This window comes from Cyprinodon tularosa, unplaced genomic scaffold, assembly GCF_016077235.1.
Source record: "Cyprinodon tularosa strain WSP-4 unplaced genomic scaffold, ASM1607723v1 ctg34, whole genome shotgun sequence".
Classification (NCBI taxonomy): domain Eukaryota; kingdom Metazoa; phylum Chordata; class Actinopteri; order Cyprinodontiformes; family Cyprinodontidae; genus Cyprinodon; species Cyprinodon tularosa.
This window is the reverse complement of record NW_024039052.1, coordinates 119,786-142,600: the sequence shown is the minus strand read 5'-3', so window position 1 is coordinate 142,600 and position 22,815 is coordinate 119,786. Positions and strand designations below refer to the sequence as shown.

General features: G+C 37.2%; 1 protein-coding gene across 2 annotated transcripts; it reads left to right on the top strand.

Annotated features, from left to right (window-relative positions):
• The first annotated feature begins 3,483 nt into the window (after window positions 1-3,483).
• On the top strand, window positions 3,484-22,021 carry zgc:153184 (uncharacterized protein LOC751652 homolog). 2 transcript variants are annotated; one of them, XM_038294395.1, is made up of 6 exons: window positions 3,484-3,633; window positions 15,600-15,677; window positions 15,810-15,881; window positions 16,797-16,856; window positions 17,709-17,912; window positions 20,638-22,021. In XM_038294395.1, the coding sequence occupies exons 1-6, from the start codon at window positions 3,628-3,630 to the stop codon at window positions 21,061-21,063; spliced, it is 846 nt and encodes a 281-aa protein (XP_038150323.1). In that variant the 5' UTR covers window positions 3,484-3,627; the 3' UTR covers window positions 21,064-22,021. The 2 variants fall into 2 exon arrangements, with proteins under 2 accessions (XP_038150323.1, XP_038150324.1); XM_038294396.1 differs by lacking the exons at window positions 3,484-3,633; window positions 15,600-15,677; window positions 15,810-15,881; window positions 16,797-16,856 and adding an exon at window positions 16,929-17,185.
• The last annotated feature ends 794 nt before the right edge of the window (window positions 22,022-22,815 follow it).

The following is a 22,815-nucleotide window of genomic DNA, read 5'->3' as shown; positions in this document are numbered from 1 at the left end:
AGAGAAGCCAATTAACCTAACAGCCATGTTATTGGACTGTGGGAGAAAGCCGGAGTACCCAGAGAGAACTCACGCATGCTCAGGGAGGAAATACAAACTCCATGCAAAAGACCCCAGGCCAGGAATCAAACCCGGAACCTTTTTTGCCACAAAGCAGCAGTGCTACCCACCGCGCCGCTGAGCAGCCACACAAAGTGCCAGTATTGTGAGATCTCATTGGGCAATATTGGCAATGAATAAAAATACATCTGAATGGATCTTAAACTTAAAAAATATTTATAAACTAACATCATTTGTCATTTGCAGAGGGTATATACAGAAAGAAATTACATATATGCAATTGTCTCGGTTTTATATACATCTTAAACCTTCAGCCGCTAGTTGACAGCACACCCCTAAGAGCCTGTTAGTCAGCAACAAGATTTCATTTGGTTGTATGTGGATAAAATGGGATAGGTCGTTGTATCGTGAAAGGTATCATATCGCTAAATTCTTGCCAATTCACACCTCTACTAAGTATATAGCCAGAGCTGTATTAAAGCGATTTAGATCAAAGTATATAAATGTGCAGGAGCAGTCCTGACCTCAGCCCAATAAAAAATGTTTGACAATAATTGTAAATTAGTGCTCAACCAATCAGCCTGAAATTCAGCTGATATTTTAACGACAGCAAAGGATTTAAATTGCCTTATGTTTAATTGTCAGTGGTGCCACTACAGAATACCTGAAATATATATTTGATCATCTTCGTGCATCTAAACTAATAACTAATAACAAACTAACTAATAACAAACTAATGCAACTAGGAAGAACAAAAGAAAATTAAACCGACACACTTGGTAATATAACACATCCCCGTGGGTAATAGTCAATCATCTATCGTACACATCGAGGTTAAGTGGAGAAAAAGCCTAGTGTAAGACAAATGTAGTTTTCTGTTTATGAAAACCGAAAAGGAAACATTGGTGAAATAAAAATTTTCATAATCAGATTATTTCATATGAGCTGCTTCACTGTGTCAGACATGCAGGGCGGTTTGCCTTAAAAAATGTTATTTTGGGAGTTTAAAAACATAAAATAGGTTTCATTTGTTTCTTTCAAGGTTAAAAAACACGTCGCAATCAGAGTCATGCATGTTTTCTGTTCTGAAGTAAAGCTTTAATTTAAAATAAGTAAACAGAAATGTAGATATGGTGGATAAGAATATTTATATTAATATTAATATTAATATAGCTTCTATTTATTTAGTTTATTTTAAAAAATTTACTTGAAAATTAAGAAGAACATTAAACTAAAGGTGTTTAGACACGGAACCATTCTTTAATTGTGTTTCCTGCAGAGATCTGTGAGGATGATGGCAGTTATTAATGAATGTATGAACTTAAAAGTAAAAAAAAAAAAGTAAAAAGAGCATGCTTTGGTGGCGCAGTGGTTAGCACACACAACCCATGTACAAAGGCCTTAGTCCTTGATGCGGCTGACCTGGGTTCAAATCTGTCCTGTGGTCCCTTGCCGCATGTCTCTCCCCGTCTCTCATACCCCCTTTCCTGTCAGCCTACTGTTGAAAAAGAAAACGTCTAAAGAAAGCATCTGTGAGTGAGCATAAATTCAAGTTTGTAGTAACCTAACTAGTTTAGCTGCTGGCCCAAAGCTGATGTCATAGTTACTAGTGAGCTCTGAGGCAGTTGTAGCTGACAAACAAATCTTTTCTGATTGGAAAGGAAAATGTGTACATACCACTTTTTTAGAAAACAGCATATTGTGTGTACCTCACTTAAAAAGAAAAAAGAAAACAATTCTTGTTTTATAAAGATTAGGAAAGATTAGATTAGATTAGTAATTCTTTACTATCAGGAAGACCACAAACTGTAGTTAAAAGCCATCAGCTGTTCCAAAATGCTGCAGCCAGAGTTCTGATGAATATTAAAAAGAGATCATACCTCTCCTATCCTGGCTTCTCTTCATTGGCTTCCTGTTAATTCAATAATAGAATTTAAAATCCTCCTTCTCACATATAGAGCCTTAAATGGCCAAACTCCATCTTATATCAGAGATATGATTGCCCCTAACAGAGCACTTTGCTCTCAATCTGCAGGTTTACTAGTGGTTCCTAGAATTTCTAAAAGTAGTTCCTGTTTGGCTGTGACACCATCCTGGGGAGAAATATCAGTTGTGCTGCTGCCATCAACACCCTTGTTTTTAGATTTTGGAGATCGGGCCATTTTTTCAGTGTAGTCCTGTTTCTCTGACGGTGATTGGCTGGATGTGCTCTCTTCATCCTCTGACATGGGAGCTGGCTCGGAGCACGTCTGCCTGGCTGTTTGTTTCCTGGACTGGGCCGCCTTTTAAAGTTGCTTTTTGTATCTCTGCTTCTGTCTCCTTGAACCCCAGTCGGCCTCGGCAGATGGCCGCTCACACTGAGCCTAGTTCTGCTGGAGGTTTATTCCTGTTAAAAGGGAGTTTTTCCTCTCCACTGTCACTACAAGCATGCTTATTGTGAGGGATTGCATTTGTGTCAACGAGTCGATGCAATCAACTGGTTTTCCTTAGATACAAAACTCTGAATCAATTTGACTGTATGATCTGGTTAACTGTGAAGTGCCTCGAGATGACATGTGATGTGAATTGGTGCTATATAAATAAACTAAATTGAATTGAATTAAGATCCAAAAAAATATATACTTAACTTATTTCAGTTTGTGTGTACGTCTTTAACCCAATCATACAAAATTCATTACTACAACAGAACTGGATTAATATGTTTTTCAATAAAAGATTAAAGAAATTGAAGACACAGAAGCTGAAAGCATCTTTAAAAGCTGCTAAATAATAATGGAAATCAATGCAATAGAAATCCTGAGACACATTTTTAATTTACCTATGATATAGTGGCTTGAGTGAGGAGAATGATGCCAGAGGAAAACTTAAAGAGCTAACAAATTCCTATAATACAATGGGATTCCTGTGACTCCATAAATACCTAGTCATGACCTAAAGGGCTAAAATTATAGAAACCATTCAGATTTTAACCAGCATTGTTAATCACATTGGGGCATCAGCATCCTCTTCACCACACTGTGTCACCAGAATAGCCTAATTTATAATAGCAAACCATATAGGGGTTGATAAAGTCTTAGTTGTCTCAAAGGAACCATTTTTTCCCCTTATGATGGTGTAACTGCTCCACAGAGCTGCTCAAACATTATTCCAGGGACATTGGCAGTCATGATTCAATCTCTGCAACTCTTTCTGAGGTTGGGCATCATAATGATTCCTACAAATCATTCTAATCCTCATGTCTTTTCATAACTGTTATCCTTTCATGATTTCTAATTAGAAATAATAAATCTATTCAGAAATAATTAGCTTTATTGGCTGGTTTCTGTTTTAGTTTGAACTAGTAATAATAACAGTAAAGAAGGAGCTTTTAATTTGAAGGGAGTAGAAGAGGGACTGAAATGGGCCCCTCCCCTCAGTCCATGAGGCTGATTTGGCTCCAGATATAAACACAGAGCTGCTGTTCTCTGCTTCTCCTCACTTTCCTCCCTAGACGTGCGCAGTTTGCTCCTAAAGACCGAGGCGGAGGGGGAGACATCAGGAGGGGACAATCCCTGGCTCATTCCCAGGATGGAGGTAGAAACTATTTAAATCTCTGTGGCAGCCTGCTCTTCATAACCAGATGTTTTTTTACATTGAAGTATAGTCAAATTAGAATAATAACAACAATAATGAATAGAATAAAGTAAAAAAAAAAGACAAAAAAAATTATAGGACGTTAAAGGGGGAAGTTAAAATATAAAAAAATGCTGGTGTGCTGTTTTTTTTTTTCTTTTCTTTTTTATATTAAATCATGTTTGATCTCCATAACTTTGATTTTGGCTTCATATGAATAGTGAGATATAATAGTGAAATATGAAATAACCTTGAGACAGAAGAGTTTCAGACTAATGTCGTAACTTGTAACCAATGGTGGAAGTAAAAGAAGATGACAGAGCATCTCCTATGAATCCCTCAAAATATGGAGAGCTATACAGCCTCCCACCTTCCCCTGAAGGCCCAAGATGAAACAGAAGGCTGTTTTCTGTGTGTGTGCTTTTTTTTTTTTTTTTTGCGTTAGAAAAGAGGAAATGTAAAGCTTACTCCTAGTTTTCGGGAGCCTCCCTCAGACTTTTAAAACCACTCGCAAGAATTTAATGCAACTTGAAAAGTAGGAAGAGAAACACCCATTTTCTTTCCTCCACAGCACTTTAGGAAGCACGGAAGTAATCTTTGAAACTGCTCCCACATCTTGTAGCAAAAACCACTCAATCTGGGGCTAAGGCTTTATTTAGATTCCTCCTTGGAGTCTGAACTACATGTAGAAGCAGATCATGGCTGCGTTTTCTGATGAAGCTGCACGAATCAAAGCTAAACGCCGGAGACCTGAATCTTTTGGTTAGAATGAAACAAGATCCTCAGTTGTTTTACCAGCTTATTGATGTAAACACACTTTCCTCATCACCTTTTAATAAATATTCATATCTATAGCTTTTGCATGGCGGTGCATTTACTTTTCCGCCTATATTACATGTTAGCTATGTCCCAGCTGTGTCACTCAAAGGACAAAACTGAAGGTGCAGCTGCTCTTGGATATTTGCAATACATACAATCACTTTGTATCTGTGAGATTTTAAAAGAGTTGTTTATTTGATCTGCTTTGATCTAATCTATTCCACTGTACCTCTGGCTGTATGTTAAGGTTTGTTTTACTGCTAGAGGGTAAACCTTCAAAATAGTCTCCTGTCTCTTTTTGCCTCCACAGAATTTGCCCTTTATTTAACTCTATCCATCTTCTGATCTACTCTGATCCCCGCAGCATGATGCTGCCCCCACCATGTTTCATCAAGGGATTGTGAAGCATGAGCTTTTCCGCTTTTTAAAAAACAGCCAAGAGTGAGATTTTAGTGTCATCCAACTAGAGGGAAAGCACTCTCTTCTACATGTTTGGTGTAAATAATGGATTTCTTCATGCCCGTCTTTTTAGTTTAAGTGGACAGTCTTTGGAAGTTTTAGTTACCTTTTATCATACTGTCTCCCATGACCCGTGATGAACCATATTTACAAAGAAGGTGACCTTTCAAGGTTTTCAGGGTAACTGGATTTCACTTCAGAAGTCTGAAGGTCTGAAAAGTAGTGCAGACTTCACAGTTCACATTTCCTTTTCGGAAAAATCTTGAAACCCATCCTTCCATATCATAAAATAAGCACCACATTGTATCTGACTTAGGCATAATTACAGTAAAGTGTGTCTTCATTTCAAATGCAAAAACAAATGAAAGAAGTGACATTGTCCAAATACATTTTAATTAAGACATCTGGAAACTAATAGGCAGAAGTAAAAATTCAATGTTTCCACATCTTCAAAATTCATTACATCAAATCAAATTCATTTCAATTCAACTAAGAGCTGTTTAGGTCTATTTTATTTACATTACAAGTCCTTATTTAATGTGAAGAAGGTGTTGGGTTAAAATCGAAACTAGTGAATTTTCAAAGACTGTGTAGGCAACTGAATTAATCTTCAAGTTCCCAGGCTGTCAGGCCAGAACAATGATGACAGACGTCAATTGCACTCATGCAACTCTTTACTTAAGATGTGCTGATTAGGATAAGAATGGTTCTTTGATCTTCTGATTATGGCATGGACGCATAAACCCTTATAAGCAGAAGACATGAAATTCCAGACCTAGACAGAAAAAATGTTGCTGTCGTCCGCCGACTGCCACCTGTGAACCTAACAAATAACAATTAAACTGGAGAGAAAGGTGAGCTCTGACGGGCCATCGCCTGGAGTTAAAGTTATCCCAAGATACACAAATTATCACAGGATGCTGATGTGTTCAAAGTGTTCAGAAATAAAAAAAAAAAACACCAAAACCTAATGAACATTTAATGCCAATGTTGTCTTACAACCCAGCTAATATGGATCTTCCTGGTTTATCACATTACAATGCTTTTAAAAGTTCTGCCTTCCTCTCAAATTGCAACGCCCCCATCTCTGTCAGAAATGTATATTTAAATATTACTTTTGGAATAGTTTGTTACTTCATGTTTGTGCTTTAAAACTGGATTTAAGCTGGTTTGAAACATAAGAAACTAAGTTTTACTTATGTTTGAAATTACTTTTAAATGCTTAAATGAACTGGAAACAGCCAATGATGAGCTGGCCACAGTCATAGAACAGAATTAGTCATCCAATCAGAGTGTCTGTTATTATGAACAGGATTCATGTTCTGCATGGAGGATTTAGAAATGTTTTTCCAACTTCTTGTCAGAGTAGTCCATGTTTATTAAATCCGACACCTACCAGCACTGCCAACCTTTAATGGAAGAATACCTCATGGACGTTCTGTTATGTGTCTTTTTCTGCAGAAATGTTGATTTAAAACAACTGGAAATAAATGGGAGTTTTCGGTGTGCACCTGGGGCTGGGCTCTGTGCTGTGGTGCTTTTCCTTTGATGGAAACACAACACCACAAGTATAGCAGGGAGTATTTTGGGCTAACTTTGCCAACCATCTGGTGAGCACATTTATTATGTAATGCATAGTAAAGTCAATGTATAAGAGCCAGAGCCAGTCAGACTGCTAATTAGTTAGTTTTTCCCTCTCTTGTTTTTTGCTTTGCAGCACTACGTCATTCGAATAGTTTCACAGTACGGTTATAAACTGGTACTCACAGCTGTTCTCACTATAATTGTATGCTCTTAATCACTAGAGCATTGCAATGTTTAAAGAGACTGTATGTTGGAGTAATTCAGTGCAGAGCTTCTCTGTTAACATTGGAAAGACGAAGCAAGACACCTAACAGGTAGTGAGGCGCAGTGGATTGGACGTGATCAAGCAGATTCTCTTCAGTCGCAATGACTTAAGAGCTTGAAATGATTCAATCTCTGTGCAAATCCCACATTAAGATAAACTGTCTCGCGATTTCACCGCTTTCATTTGAAAAAGATGTGCAAGTCGTGTAGGATGTCATATGACGGTGTTGTTTTCTCCGAGGATATGTAATGTCTTCTGTTCACACAACTTGACTGCATTCTGTCCTAATGGAAGGTCTGAAATTTGTCCCAAAGGACACAATTACAGAACAGCTTTTTCCTTTTGTGTTTCCTCTGCAGTATTTCTCATGCCCTTTCCCAGGAGATAACAGGGTGTTAACCTGAATAGCTTTCTGTCTGCTTTGTTAAACACTTTAGTCCTGCTTTACTGGTTGTCGTCTGCATATCGTGACTTTAGACAGATACACAGTTCCGTGGCATGAGAAAAAAAGATTGTTTTTCCTCAAAGGATCTAACCGTAATTGATTGCATCAAGGTGTTTTACTACTTACATGCCCAACACTAAAAGAAGATGGTGTAGATTTTGAAAGCAGAAAATGTGCAGAAGATTCAATGTGTATGGGTAAGGAGTTGGAGCAGCATGTGGGACAGAGAGATACCAGAGGTGGGTTACGCACTACAGACTAGATAAGCAGAAAAAACACCCATGCTGCTGCAGCACTGAAACTCACATGTTGTTTTAAAGATAGACGTTATGAACATTATCCATCAAAATCACCATGACTAGGTGGAAATCGGCTTCTACCAATGGAATGATTAGATGGGCTACTTTTGTCAGAAAGAATCCTTAAATATTGTTGGACATGTTGGAGGAAGTTAAAACAGCTAAATGGGACTTCATCTTGAGAACATAACTGACTTTCACATCTCCCTACAGAGCAGTTAACCCGTCAACTTGCACCGCCCTTTTCTAATTTTGGCATCTGGCCATTCTCCTTCCTTTTTTGGAAGAAAGGAGTGGCAGAGATAAGTGCTGCAGGCTGCTACATGTTTGCAAATACCATTTCTCTCACTGGTCATATTCAACACTTGTATTATGGCAAAACCCTTCTCCTAGTTTCAAGTAATAATAATGTTTGTTGTATTTCTCATTTATCACATTTTGTATGTGTGCAAAAAGAAATTTTTGGTCATTGTAGTCTAAAGGATTGAGGCATGTCCGCAGTTTGACTGCAGGCATGCCAAAAGTCAGTCCTCGAGGGCCGCTTTCCTGCAGGTTATAAAGGTTTCCCTGCTCCAGCACACCTTATTTTCATTGATAGCTAATTAAAATGCTTTTGCTGAACTGAACCCATCAGAATTAGCTGTGCTAAAGCAGAGAAACCTCTAAAACCTGCAGGACAGCGGCCCTCGAGCACTGACAATCGGCATTCCTGTACTATGATATCGGTATGCAGTTCTCAGCCTTTATCACGCTATTGCATACATTGGATAACAGCTTCTCCTTTGTATGGGTTTTAACTTGTCTTAACTTGTCCATCTCCACTTTTAAGATAACAAAACAATTATTGGTAAACCAGTTTACAAGTCAAATGTCCCTTATGTGTAAATACCATGCAAGATGCAATCAATTAAGATATTGTGTCTGACACGGTTGGAAAGCTGCACGGTATTAAAAGACTTTAACCTACTTTTTTCAGGCTGTGTTGGGTTATCAGATTACATTGTGTCTGTTTCTGTTTTTGTTTTGTTCTTTTTTCTTTCTTGAGATTCAAAGGTTTGCATAAACCTTCTTAGTGTTTGGTAGAAATCTCTTTTAAACTATATAACAAATGTTTCAATAATTCTTTAATGGGCTTTTCCCAATACTTTAATGGAATACAGACACATTTCTTCTGACAGATGTAGTCTGGTTTGTCGGGGACCTGGATCAGGGTCATTCTAAACATTATCTTTTTGTCCATGACTCAGTTTTAGACTAATCTTTTGATATGTTTTGACTCATATTTCATTACCCTATAGCTCCCAGGCCTTAAATTTCTGTCTTAGGTTGTTCCTTGGACTGTTTTCACATAATGTTCTTTTCTCATGATGCCATTCATTTTGTGAAATGAACCAGTGACTCCTGCAACAAAACAAGCACCCAGCATGATGCTGCCACTCCCATACTTCATAGTTTGGATGGTATTCTCACGCTGACATGCTCAATTCCTTCCTTTAAAAATGCAGCAAAGAGCGTTATGGTAAAGAGCGCCACAGTCTGGAATCAAGATACTCCTGGTGCTCAGAAATTAAACTGTTTTTTCTGATCTCAATTACCGATAAGATTCATTTGAAAATAGGCCAGGTCCTAGTCCAATATGTTGTTTAGTTTGTAGAAGTCAGTGTCATATTAATGATTAAAATTTGGCAGGTTTATCAACTTCTTTTGGTCACGGATCACTGGGCTGGAAGTGTTGCCTTGAATACATCACATCTCAGCTTAATTTAATGTTTTTAATGATCCCATCTAAAGCTTACGAAACCATCATATCATCATTTTGACTTTAGCAAAAGCTATTTAATCGTCTGAATTTTAGAAAAGTAATAAGAAAATCAGGTTTTAGCTTGTAGCTATAATAGAGTTTTTCAGTCCAAACTAAACCAACCTCTTTATTTCTGTTAGATTTTAATAGTTTTTCATTCTTCTCTTTATTTGGTTCATTTGATCAGTATGCAGCTCCAGACTGTGTCAGCAGCACCTCCCTTTTACCTCGAGGCAACAACCACCCATGGATGAGTTTAGCTCATCCGCTGGTGAAGGACTATATTGTTAGTGAAAAGCAACATGTTTGCCAATGTAAGAGCTGTGGAACAGAGAGAAATTCACATGAGGTCTGGTTCAAAAACACCTCATGTTTTCCTGGAACAGCCGCAAGCGTTAGAATGAGCTGCTTTCTCCGGACAAGTGTTCAGGCCAAACGGAGCTGCTCTCTCCGTTGGTTTCCTTACGGCTAAACTTGCTGACTTAAGAAAGCTGAAGCTGCAGAGAGAATATGAAACCATAACGCTCTGTGTTTTAACAGGACAAGATCTTACTAATCAATTATTTGCTTTATTTCATCTCAACTTTAAGAGATTTACAGAGGAAATTATTTTTGGAGAAGCATTTATGTTCTTAAACATTCAATTGGGCTTATGATAGATTTTTTAGTGATGTCATAATGACTGCTGAGTCTGATACCATGTGCTTCTTCTCTCATGCCTCTGAGAAGGGGAAACGCATTAAGAAAAGAAAGTAAGCTTTGTGTGGTCAATCTGGATCTTCTTCTTTTACAGATACTCGTGGTGCGCATCATCGAATATTTACTGTGGGTATATGAAACTAGAAAAGTTCTGATCTCAGATAATGACCGGAGGCATTTGAAAATAGGCATCAGTATTCCTCTCTAACAGTGAAAATCTGGACACTACTTTCTTTTTCTATCCTCTGAAACACAGTCATGATAGGCTGCTCCAAATGGGGAATAAGCAATAAATAATTCATGATTCTAGCCAGAAAGAAAAACAAAATATTAATGTAAATAAGTAAAATTATCTTTTTGGTGGAACATGATGTGATGTCAGATACCAAGTTTCTGTCTTGTTCTCCAGGCTTCTGTTTACCAGCCGTATGTCCATGTCAGTAGCTGTTACTCAGAGCTAAACCCCTCCCTGCCTGTAAAAATAAGTGTAGGAGCAAAAATGGTAGAGAGAACATCAATGCTTTTTTGCTAAGAGCATTATAAAATTAGCTAATTCTTTTCAAAACATCCATCCATTATCTGACACGCTTGTCCCGTGTGCTGGTGCCTATCTCCAGCAGCCAATGGGCAAGAGGCGGGGTACACCCTGGGCAGGTCGCCAGTCCATCGCAGGGCAACACAGAGACAAACAACCATTCACGCACACCCTCACACCTAAGGATGTGTTTAGACAAGTCAATTAACCTAACAGTCATGTTTTTGGACTGTGGGAAGCCGGAGTACCCGGAGAGAAACCATGCATGCTGTGGGAGAACATGCAAACACCATGCAGAAAGACCACAGGCCAGGTATCAAACCCAGAACCTTCTTGCTGCAAGGCAGCAGTTCTACCCACTGCGCCACTGAACGCCTCTTTACAAAACATGTTCCTCCAAAAGGTAATGTGGTAAATATGCATAATTAAAGGCGTATAGTGTTGCACATCTTGTTTTGGTCTACAGATAGCACTCAGCAGCCCAGGTCAGGTAATGGTTGTTGATCCTTAAACTGTTCATAGTGCAGCCTAAAGTATATTTCACAGGGGTAGCACATCCCCCCATGACTTTCTCAGAACTCACTTCTTAAAATATTTGAATATAATTTTAGTGATTTGAGAGCCAAACCAAAAATATTGTTCTTACAAAAAATGTTGCATTTAATTGAAGATTATGTAAAATATGAATAATATTTTTGGAAATGATATTCATGATCTCACCCATGACAAAGACCCAATAATTAAACAAAAAGTTTGTTTTCCTAATCTATCAAGACCTAGCTTAATATTTTTACTATATAAACAATGGCCATTATAAAGTAAGTTTATTATTTATGAGTGTAAGTTAATAAGTGTAGCATTGATTCTACATGATTTTAAATTCCGTTAGTGAACATCATTGTTTACAGTGCAGGATGTATTTGTATTATGTATCCTTTTGATGCAGTTCTATTTTTACGTTTTTTTGGGGGGGGTATGTTGAAAATACAGAGACTGAAATATTTGCCAATTTTTATTTCTAACATAGCTCAGTAAGTATGGGCCTGAGCTTTAGAGTTGCTGTCTCACTGAAAGGACGTCTTAAGTCTTTGGTCATTCGTTTTCTTGCAGTATTACCGCATATTTAGCTCCATTCATCTCCCATCAACTCTGAATAACTTCTATTCATTTGAAATAAAAAGCCTCCCCACAGCATGTCGGTGCCACTACCATTTCCCGTCGGGATAATGGGTTCAGGGTGACGTTTAAAATTCCGAAACTGTTTATAACTCCATTGATGTTCAGAAAGGTCATGACTTCACCTGTCCGATTATTTGAATAAAACTTGACATGCATGGCTGAACAAGTCCTTTTTGAGCGTCTTCTTGTTTAGACATGCTAACTGTTCCATATGTTGGGTTCTGGCATGCTTCTGATGTGGTCTAACATTTCCAGGGACACTCTCGAAGGAGGAGAGGGGTTATAGAGCAGAGCTGTTTGAGCAGCTCTATGGCTTTTTCCCAGGCATTGATCCCCAAAAATAGTCTGAGCTGATCTCTCTTGTACAGAAGCATAGTTTCCCACTCTTTCTCAGTCAAGCTTGGGGTCCCAGCTAAATGAAACATGTGCTTTACTGATAAGCAAGTCTTGATTTCCATATTTGGCTTATTCCTATAACTTTGACTTTGTCTTCTCAGTGATAGTGAGAGACATTGTTCATGAATGCAGCAAAATGTATGTTTTGAATGACATAAAGGACAAAGTGTACAATTTGAACCTTGCAGTTTTTAGAAGTATATTTATCCTCATGTTTTTAATTTAGACAACTATTTGGTTTATATGAAACTGATTGTGGACAGATCAAAGTTGAGTTACTGTTTTCTCATCACATAGAAAGAAATGTACTGATGCTTACTCAAAGGGGGCTTGAGAGATTGTAGGATTTTAAGATAGATAACCATAAATTGCTATGAACATATTCACATTACTATTAATAATAAGCTAACACTTGGAATGAAACCTTTTGTTCTAACTTTTCAGAAAGCGAGTGCATTGCCTTTCTTTATTTGTTAATAAATGATTAGTACTGATTAGGAGAAACATGAATATTCAATTTGTTTGTTTCTTTGCCAATAGTTACAGGTCTATGGAGGCCTGAAAGTCAAGAGAGAGAAACAATCTGGAAAAAAAAAGTTTGAAAGTTTTGTTTAAATAAATGCATAAATAAATATATGTATTGAATGATTCATTTTTAAATTGTTGCCACATCGTTTCTTAAACCCATGTCTCATTTAAATTAACTTATGATAAGCATTGACTGACAGCAAGTCTAAGGTTATCTGGGAAATATTTTCTTGATGCAAAGAAAGAGCAGTTATGATGTTTTCCTGCAAATATGCTGGATCGACCCTGCAAATAATTCACAATTGCTCATAAAACTACAAGGTTGTTATGATAACCAAATGCCATGGCCAATAAATACACAGTTGTTGTACCGTATTTGCATCTTATTTTACTTTGCAAAAATAAGATGTAAAAATCAAATATGATTTTTTTTTTTTTTTACTTGCCTTTCAGGGCAGAAAAAAAAACAAGGAGAAAAAAAAAAACTTCAAACTTTTCTTTTCCAGATTTTATTTTTTCTCTTGACTTACAGGTCAGAAAATAAACAAAAACAAAAACCTAAAACTTTTCTTTTCCAGAATATATATTTTTTTCTAGTCCTGCCTTTCAAGGCTTCCGTACTGGTCAATACAGCTGCTCAAAGGATGGCTTAGCCCACTAAATCTTTTTGCATTTCAGTTAAATTCTACTGGGCTCCTGAGGGGCAGTTTTTTGTTAGAGTGAAGCCTCAACAGCTAAATTATACGATCAAAAAAATAAGTCAGAAATTTAGAAATTACCTGTCCCAATAGAACTAGAGCATTTCAATTAGGGTCTAGGGGATTATCTGATATCAGAAGAACACATGCAGTATTGGTTTTTGTTTAATATAGTGGGGAATATGCTATACTTTGCAGCAAGTGATAGAAGTAATTATTCACCATTCACCAATACAAAGCAATGCATAATTATTAAGGTAAAAATTATTTGTAGCTGCAAATCTTTGTGACATTTCTCTATCAGCCTTGTATGTTAGAGACCAAAATGTTTTCTCAACTTTTTTTGCAAAATAACTCAAGTTCAATCAGATTGGACATGGTGTGAGTAATTTAAACTTTTCACACCCCTTTTGGGCCATTTTAACATTCTGTAATCTACACATTTTCCAAATGACAAAACATGTTTTCACCCGAAACATCTCAAGGACCACTAAAACAAAGAGCCATACTTCCTTTGCCTGTAAAGTTGTGATTTGGGTTTTCTCACAATGCGGAAAGAGTTAACAATCGTAGCTTGCAAAATAATGGGGTGGGGGCAGTGGTAATTACTGCTTATCAAACAGGAGGCAGGAGAGTTGAGGAAAAGGGTTTGGATTTGGAGCGGGACAAAACAAAGCAGACGCACTACAGGTTCTGTGTTTGGGTGGAGGGAGGTAGGCGGTGAGGTCATGTTGAGAATAAGAGAGGAAAGGGGAAAAAATGATCAAGATGTGGTATGTGACGCATGGGAGACCCATGTTTTCATGGCTGCTGCTCCAAAGTGTGCAGAGAGAAGGTGAAGGGAATGACGGACTGGAAATGCCCATTCAGGAAACACGACAGAACTGGCAGCTGTGAGCAGACGGGCACAAGTTTCTTAATGATGTCTAAAAGTAATGGAAATGTGATGTAGTGTAAAAGCTACAAAGGGAAAGAGAGAGGCCTTCGCAAGCAAGATGCAAATCATTTGACATTATGATGCACGTGAATTTCCAAAAGCTTGGAGCAGTTTAAATAGAAACTTAAAATGCATTCAGTTTAAACACAATATAAAAAAAGTAAAAACACGCAGATGGTTTTTAAAGCTTAAATTTGATTGCATTCCATTCTGACGCCGAGTTACTGGCTCTGAAAAGGAAGTGTGGAGGAAATCAGCTTGGGAAAAGCAGGAGACAAAGAAAACGAAGAGGTCGATCAGCTTGAAGCCGCAAACACAGATCCCTGCTGTCACAGGCTGCAGCATGATGCTGACCAGCTGCAGGGTGAAGGGCTCAATTCCTGTCGCTCTTCAACTGAGTTCCTCCCAGGACGGCGCCCAAACTGTTGCTAGAATTCTTTCTTCCTCATGTCTGTATTCTTAAGTCGTCTGCTTTCTTTAAAGGAGGAGAAGTGAAACATCTTTTTTTGGAGAATATCAGCGTTGTTCTGAAGTTTTCTGTGAATTCAGTGCAGAAAAGGGATCTGTTATGTTCTTTCATTAAGTAAAACAATTACCTCTCAGGGACACTTCTGGGATTTTGTTTCTATTTTAACACAGCAAAATGTTTAAGGAAAACGAATAGTCATGTTATGTAGTACTTTTCTGCTAAAAAGAATAACTAACAAACTTGTGTTTGATTAATAAAATAATTATGCAATGGATCTAAAAGTCTATGCATGTTTTTTACAATGTTTGCTCTTTATGAATGAAGGATAGTTGATATGATGTTTTTCCAAGTTTGATATGACACATAACCTGTAGAGCTCAATGGGAAAATAACAAGTATGGTGCTCTTTGCAAAAGCTTTTCATATCTGTCTGATTCTGGGGACAACTCATTAGCACTGGTCCTGCTTTTCACAATGATTCAGGGCTTGGCTTTGGTTTGCAGGTCAAAAGTTTTAATCCTACTCTGGTAAAGATGATATGGATATTTCTTTTGTTTTGGTTTTTTATATATATTTTTTCTTAATGCTGGAAAATAACTTTCTCACATCTGAAGCCCTCACCGTGATCTACTGAAAAAAATTAAAGAAAGCCTCTTACTTTCAAAAAGGCCCAATTGGATGAAGGATATAAAACAAAGAAGTTAAAAAATTAGACCTAACATCACTTATGTTGCAGAACTTTCAAGTGTTTAAAAGTTGTAAGCCTCACATGAAATATCCTTTTAAATTGTTTTTCATTCTGTTTTGTTTCCAGAAGGATTCTCCATCCGTGGCTGAACTGGCTGGAAAGTTAAAGGGTCACATTTTACCAACGCCCAACTCAAATAAAGAGGTAACCGTCTAATAAGGAACAAACAAAAAAATTATGATGAAAATAATAATAATAATAATGAAACACCTCCTACATTTTGACTCATCACCTGCTTTTAACATATGATTTTCTCCTTTTTGTTTCTTCCTGCAGCTTCCTTTTCGAGGAAGACCTCCCTGTTCTCTAAAGTTGCAAAATCCTACCCAAGATAAGGAAGTGACAGATGTGAGTGACGAGTTTCCACTGTTGAAAGGTTTTTTTGGGTTTGTTTAATCACCTAGCCAACAATAAATTTGTCGATCAACGCAAATGATCAAACGGCGTCTTTTAGTTCTGCATGGAAAAGTACAATAGTGAAGCCCAATTATATGATTAGAGATACTTTTTGTTGTGATTATCTGGAAAATATTGAAAATATCTATTGTAGATATATTTTATTGACACTAACCATAAGCATTTGCAATGCTTAAGGTATTTGTCAATAAAATGCAGAGTCTATGGTTATTGGTACTAGTAAACAAGCCTTAAACTACAGATCTAAAGTAGCCTAACTAATAAAGAATAAAGTAGAAACTCTCAATTATCAGGCCTTGGCTAAGTCCCAATTAATAAAAATAAAAAACTCTTTTTTTTGAAAGGACATTCGTCTTAACAGTACTAACGTTCAGTCTTCATTTAGCTGTCCATTGATGTTAGCAGCTGGTGCAGGATGCTGCTGTGCAGCTGTTAACTGGAACTAGTAAATTACCTTTATTGCACTGGAAGCAGTAAAGGTCATTTCACTCCACTCGCAGCCCCATATATCTGGCTTCCTGTCAGTTACAGAGAAGATTTTTAAGATATCATTGTTGTTTTGAAGGTTATAAAGGTTGTTGTTCATCATTTGTGCAGAATTAAGACATTAAGCTCATTTGAAGCAAAACAAAGTTAACCAAAGTCTCTTTCATTAGGTGTACTATATTATTATTATTTAAGAAAACTGCATAAAATATACATGTATGCATGGAAAACATCAATTTCTTATTAAACTATTTTTATTATTCAGGTTGGTTAACTTTGTTTAGAGGGAATTATAGATCTAATCTTTATTTAAAAAATACAGTAAAAAAAAACTTTTTTTTTTGCTTCCCCCCCCCCCAGAAAACTGTCTCTCCCAACACCTTAAAGACCAAGAACTCCGCCCTCATTGAGAAACTACAGGTACAACATTAGATGCTTTTATTATTCTACATCATATCACTCAGCAGTTACATGTTAAAGCAGTCCTGAGTTGGAAGAAGGATGTGTGAAAAATGACTGCCCCCCACTGGTGCGATAGCTTATAACATTATGAGGAGGAAGAGGAGGTGCTTTTCTTCCCTGATGCCACAATCGGCTCAGATTAATGGCCTAATAGGATCTTAGTCCACTGAGGCTCTGGTGAGCCTCGAACTCGTCACTTTAGAACCTTTAGTCCTCAGTTCCCACGTTGGGCAGCCATGGGACAAAAGGGCTGCCGATTCTCTCTCTTCGTCTTCTCTCCTGTAGAGGTAGGACACCATCTTAACTCAGGGGGCCCCAAGTCCCCAGGAGCCACTGTCCTAAAACTTTTAGATGCATCCCTTCTCCAGCACACCTGAATTAAATGAATAGTTACGAAGCCTCTGTAGAGCTGAATGATGTCCTGATGAGGGAATTTAACAAGGTGTGATGGCTAAGAGATGCCTGCTATAGTTGCTGGGCAGTAGATCTGAAGGGCTGGAGATGGGAACCCTGCTCTTATCTCCTGGGGCAACTGACAAGTCATTGTTTCGAATCTATTTTGTAGCTTTTGAAAAGTAATTAGCTGAGCTTTTTATTTTTTTGTAAGAATTAAGATGGGAGGAATGAGAACTACAACTCTATATTTGTTTATATTGTTTTTATTTGATTCTAAACCCTACTTTATTTATGTTTAAATAATTAAACCTTAAGGTTTTCTAATTGTCTAAGTTACCAGTTAAACACCAAGTGACAAAATCACAGTTTATCTATGCAGTTGCCAAAGAGTTACTATTGCACCCTTTTCTTTAGGCTAACCTCGCTCTGTCACCCACGGCTCTGCTGCCTTCACCCAAGGGTCCGGACGTGAAGCTGCAGCCAGCACAGCTGTCCCCCTCCACGCCCTCCACACCTCTGAGTCCCACCCTGCGACCGTCACATGTGTCCAGTGAAGAAGAGGATCCTGTTAGCTTTGACAGCCCACCTGAAGGCACCCCACTGCCAAGCTTTAACAAGGTAAACCCATTAATGCTCTGCAGATTAATCTAACATGGACACCACAGAATGATCTATGTGTTTATTGCACAATTCTCCTAAGCGATATATACATATATATATTTCATTATGATTTATTGCATCAGGGTAAGTTGTATACTGTGCATCAGAGTAAGATCTGTCCTTACCTCTTAAATTGACTTTCTTTTCTTTTTGCTTGCAAACTATATTTTTTGAGCAAATATTGAACAAAAATTAGCTGCTGTCACACAACGTCCCCCTTTAAGAGCTACTCACATTGCTTGATGAGTGGGCTATGACGACACAGCAAGGCACATGCACATTTTCCTCACCTAAGCGCTTCTCACCAGCCGGCATGCATGTTGTGCTTAAGCATGTCTGAGATAAGCTGCAGGAAGATGGTGGGTAGAAGAAATAATCCACTTAGCCTAGTTGGAGTCTCTGGTTCCCATTGGCAGGGTGTTCTCACGCAAACGGTAATCAGATTTGGAACGTTGCCAGAAATCATAGGAAAAAAAACAATAATGATAGATAGTTAACTGAAAATGACAACAATATTTTATTTTTGGGAATGAAAAATAGACAAAATTAACTAAGCACTCATAGCAGGGTGTTGTATTTTGCCAACAACAATATACATTTTAAAATAAAGAAACTAAACAATTGTCATCATATGCTCACGCTAAAAGCTAAACTCGGTCACTTGAACGATGCACATTTCAATTTTAATTGTTCCTCCTCATTTTCAAACACACTTATTTTAAAATTTGCAAAGGTTTTTCAGAAATTTAAAGCACATCGAAGAAAAGAGATATAATATGCTTCTACATTATTGAAATTTCTTTGTAATAAATGGAATCATTAATATCAAAGCTCTCTTAACTACATCATGGTAGATTGGTTGATTCACAATAACTTGATGTTAAAACTCCAAGAGCTTTCCCCTCTAACATGTAGATGACATCTATAAAATAAAAATTGGAAGTGTGTCATACATTCAGACTCTTTCAGTATAAAACTCAACTTAAATAAAATCCAGTGCAACTAATCACATTCACAAATCAAGTAAACTTTGCAAACAGAGCCCAACTATGTATGATCTAAACAGTATAAAAACAGCTCTTCTGTTAAGTGATTGGCGAGAAAACATTAATAAACAAACAACTGACAGGTTAGGGATTCAATTTTAGAATATTTTAAAACAAAATGAGAATGTAAAATGATATAAACATCCCACAGCGTACTACTCAAACAGCTCAAACAAGTACAGAGTTCAAGTCCTGTCTATACTGACAAGTTAGCTACATTTGCTAGGTTACTCTGGGGCAGCTGCAGAAACTAACAGCTCTGGTAGGAGGATATATTTTCACGTTATGCACTTTAAAAAAAGCAGCCTTTTTTGAAGAGTGTAAAGAAAAAGGAATAAAATCAAAACATGTCCTCTTTAAAGTTTGAAATTACTGTGTAGCGAATGATGTCACAAACCCAATGTGTAACAGGAAACCAACACTGGTCATCGGCTGAATGACACAAGCCCCAATGTGAACTGTAAGGGCAGATGTGTGCTGCGTTATTTCTTAAATTCATGTAAAGCACTTTGAATTGTTTTTGTACTGAAATGAATCTAATGGAAAAGAAAACCACTTTATTATCAAAAATGGGGAAATTGTGGTGTTACAACAGCAGGAAAAGGTTATGGCAAAAGTGGTCACACAATTTTCACCTTAGAAAAGTGTATATAATTAACAGAATAAGTGACACAGAGTAAGGAAAATAAACAAATAAAGCATTGCACTGTACAGTGTTTTTACAATATAAATACTGTGTATCTGTGGACATTTTTACATTAAGGGATATGTGAATGTCAAGAGCTGTTTATTGATTATTACTCTCCAGAAAAACAGTATATATATTGTAAATACGCAATTGTGTAAATGATCAATTATGGTATACAAAAAAACTTGCCTTGCTGTTGCTTATCTTCACTTGAGACAGTGAGCTAAATAAGGGCAGCACTAGAAAAATAAACAGAGGCTGCAGGGCATTTCTTGAAAGGTGAGGAGGCTCCTCTTCCAGCAGGACCACATCCCTAAACATTCTCACTAACCACACAACAATTTGGTTAAGATCAAAGAAAACTTACTGACTGAAACGATGCAAGCACAATCAATGTGAGATTTTTTTTGTGTGGCTTTTCTTGAAAATATGTTTCCATCCATCCATCCATCCATCCATCCATCCATCCATCCATCCATCCATCCATCCATCCATCCATCCATCCATCCATCCAGTCAGACAAAGCTATAGATCATTCGGAAAGAAGGTTGGGCAAAAATTATCTTCTCCAGATCTGCAAAATTTTAGATGCACACTCTAAAATACTTGAAGTTAGGGGTTCCAAAGAACTTTGGTTTTGCAAAAGAATACATAAAGAAAATACATGCCATATTTTTCAAATTATTTGTAACTTGACTTAAAAATATTAATGAAAAAAAAACATTAGCTTTAAAATGATACCTGCTACATTTTTGTTGAAACTAGGAAAAGTTCTACAGGTATGAAGTTTTTTGCAGGTGACTGTATCTCTAGATTAAATTGGTTAAATGGGAAAAAAAAATAGGGTTAGAAAATTAAACACTTTGAAACTGTGTGTGTTCTGGATCAATTATGTGCTACACTGCTTCTAAAAATACCCTTGTCGCTCTTAATCACCTTGTCCAAACAGACTCGTGCAAGATTATCATTCAAGAGGCGTCCTCCCACAAGACAGCACAGAAGGTCAGCCGGAGAGGAGGCAGGAAGTCCTGCAAGTGAGCTGTCTCCATGTGAACTGGACAGCCCAGAGGAAAATGGGGACAAGGACCAGGGCTTCGAGAACCTGGAGGAGGAAGCTGAATCTGGGCAGTTGGCTATTGTAAAAGAAGCTGAAAACATAGGAGAAGACTGCGAAAAGATGGAGGCTGATGTGACGCAGTGTGACCCAGACAGCAGAGTGGATCTAGGAGCAGAACAAGACAAACCTGCTGGGGCTTTGCAGAAGGGACAGGAGCCTTCCCAGCCTGATGAGCAGATGGAGGGCAACATAAAGACAGATCAGGGGCAGGAGGAAACTCTTAATGCAGCAAAACAAGGAGAAAATAACACTGTGTGAACTTAAACCATTTGTGTTTTCTTTTTGGAAAGAAAAGATAAAAATACCTTAATTAATAATTGCATTAAGAGAACTACAATTCTTAAAAGTCTGTCTGCACAGATGGTCTCCTGTCCTACTTTTTGAAATTACTCTGTTGCCCTCTAGTGGCTGTCTTTTAAAGCATGTCTTTGAGTTGAGAAAAGCAGCTGTTTGGAAAAAAAACCCAAAGATGATAGCAGTTGATGCTTATCAATGATCACAGGAAATATTTGTTAAACTTGCAAAAAAACAAACAAGAACTTTATTTTTGCAAAACATATATATTTATGTATATTATATTTTTAAAAATGATCCAACATTTTATTGAATTCAGCTTCAGCTCTGGGTGTATAAAGCAATGAATGGGTGGATAAAAGCAAATTGCTAGAGATTATGATAGAGGTCAAATTTTTGTATATGTATTTGTATGATGTTAAACTAAATCACTTTAAATCACTTTATTTTTCTTAAATAATGTTTATGTTGTTTTTTTTCTTCTCAGTTTTACTTGTGTGCTACTAAATGAACAAATGCTCCTACTTTTATGAATATTAAAGTAAATTACTTCCATCATGCAAAGCAATCACCATGGTGGAGGGGTTTATTTATCTTGACAGTTAAAGCAGCTGGACTTTCTGTACGTCTAAAAACTTTTCAACCCATCCCAGAGATCTTCAGTTCTTAGTTCTTGGTTGGAAGTGACCACATTGTTAAGCACTGGGGCTCCATTCAGATGCAGCTGTCATGATCATGTTCTTTTGTCTTCTGAGGCTTTCTGTGTCACATGAATGAGGGTGTCAAATCCAATGGAACTACCTGGGGAGGTGTGCTCTGTTGTATGTGGATGAAAGGTGGTACTGCAGGCCATCTCCGCTATGGTTTCTCATCTGACATAAAAAAAAGCATTATCATGAATAAAAAGCCTTAAAAACCTTGAGTATGTTTTTCTTTTGGGATTAATGATCCCATAATCTTCTTTGGATTGCTCATAACCAGTTTGTTGGTATAATATGGCATTTTTTTTTACACTTCCAAGGAGTCTGTTTCATTAACATCCTAACAAGGTTTCCAAGGTCTTTGGAAGAGAAGTTGGCCCATAATATTATTAATCCTCTGTGCCCATCAATGAGAGACACGTTTTTAAAAACCTTTCATTCTTTATTTAATCTTATTTTTTCATTAGCAGTGTATGTAAGAGTTGATAATTACAGACTTTATGAAAAGATGCATTGAGTTTTTATAAAATAGACAGACCCCTCCCATGAGTAATCCTCCACTGTATCCAGCCGTGGAAATAAGGTCATCTTTGAAGCTGTCCTTGTTTGGCAACCCAAAACACAAATTGGCAGGTCACCTTTTTGGTTATGACAATTTAGTGACCACTAGAGGCCACTATTTGCAGCAATTCTTGAAGTTCACTGTGTAAAATTGATCTTTAGGGAGGTTTTTAATGCAAAAATATTGCTTAAGGAGCAGTGCATAGAACAATGTTTAATTAATAGGAGAAATTGGGATCAGACGTATGTTTTAAGAGGAAGTGTTGTTAAAGCATCTTAATCATAAGAGCTGATGCAAACCATTAATATGCACAATCTTATTTGTTTAGCCTCCTGTATTAGTAAACTCAAATCAAAGTTTATTACATAAAGCACAAACTCTGCACACATTAAAGATGTCTGGCTAATTAAAATCTCTTCTTGTCATTTTGTACAAATTTATTTCAAACACACA

Bases quoted from the DNA above. Each gene is read 5' to 3' on its own strand.
- zgc:153184 (XM_038294395.1), top strand. The intron at 15,678-15,809 runs GTAACCGTCTAA...TTCTTCCTGCAG, and splicing joins CGCCCAACTCAAATAAAGAG to CTTCCTTTTCGAGGAAGACC. The intron at 17,913-20,637 runs GTAAACCCATTA...TTGTCCAAACAG, and splicing joins CACTGCCAAGCTTTAACAAG to ACTCGTGCAAGATTATCATT.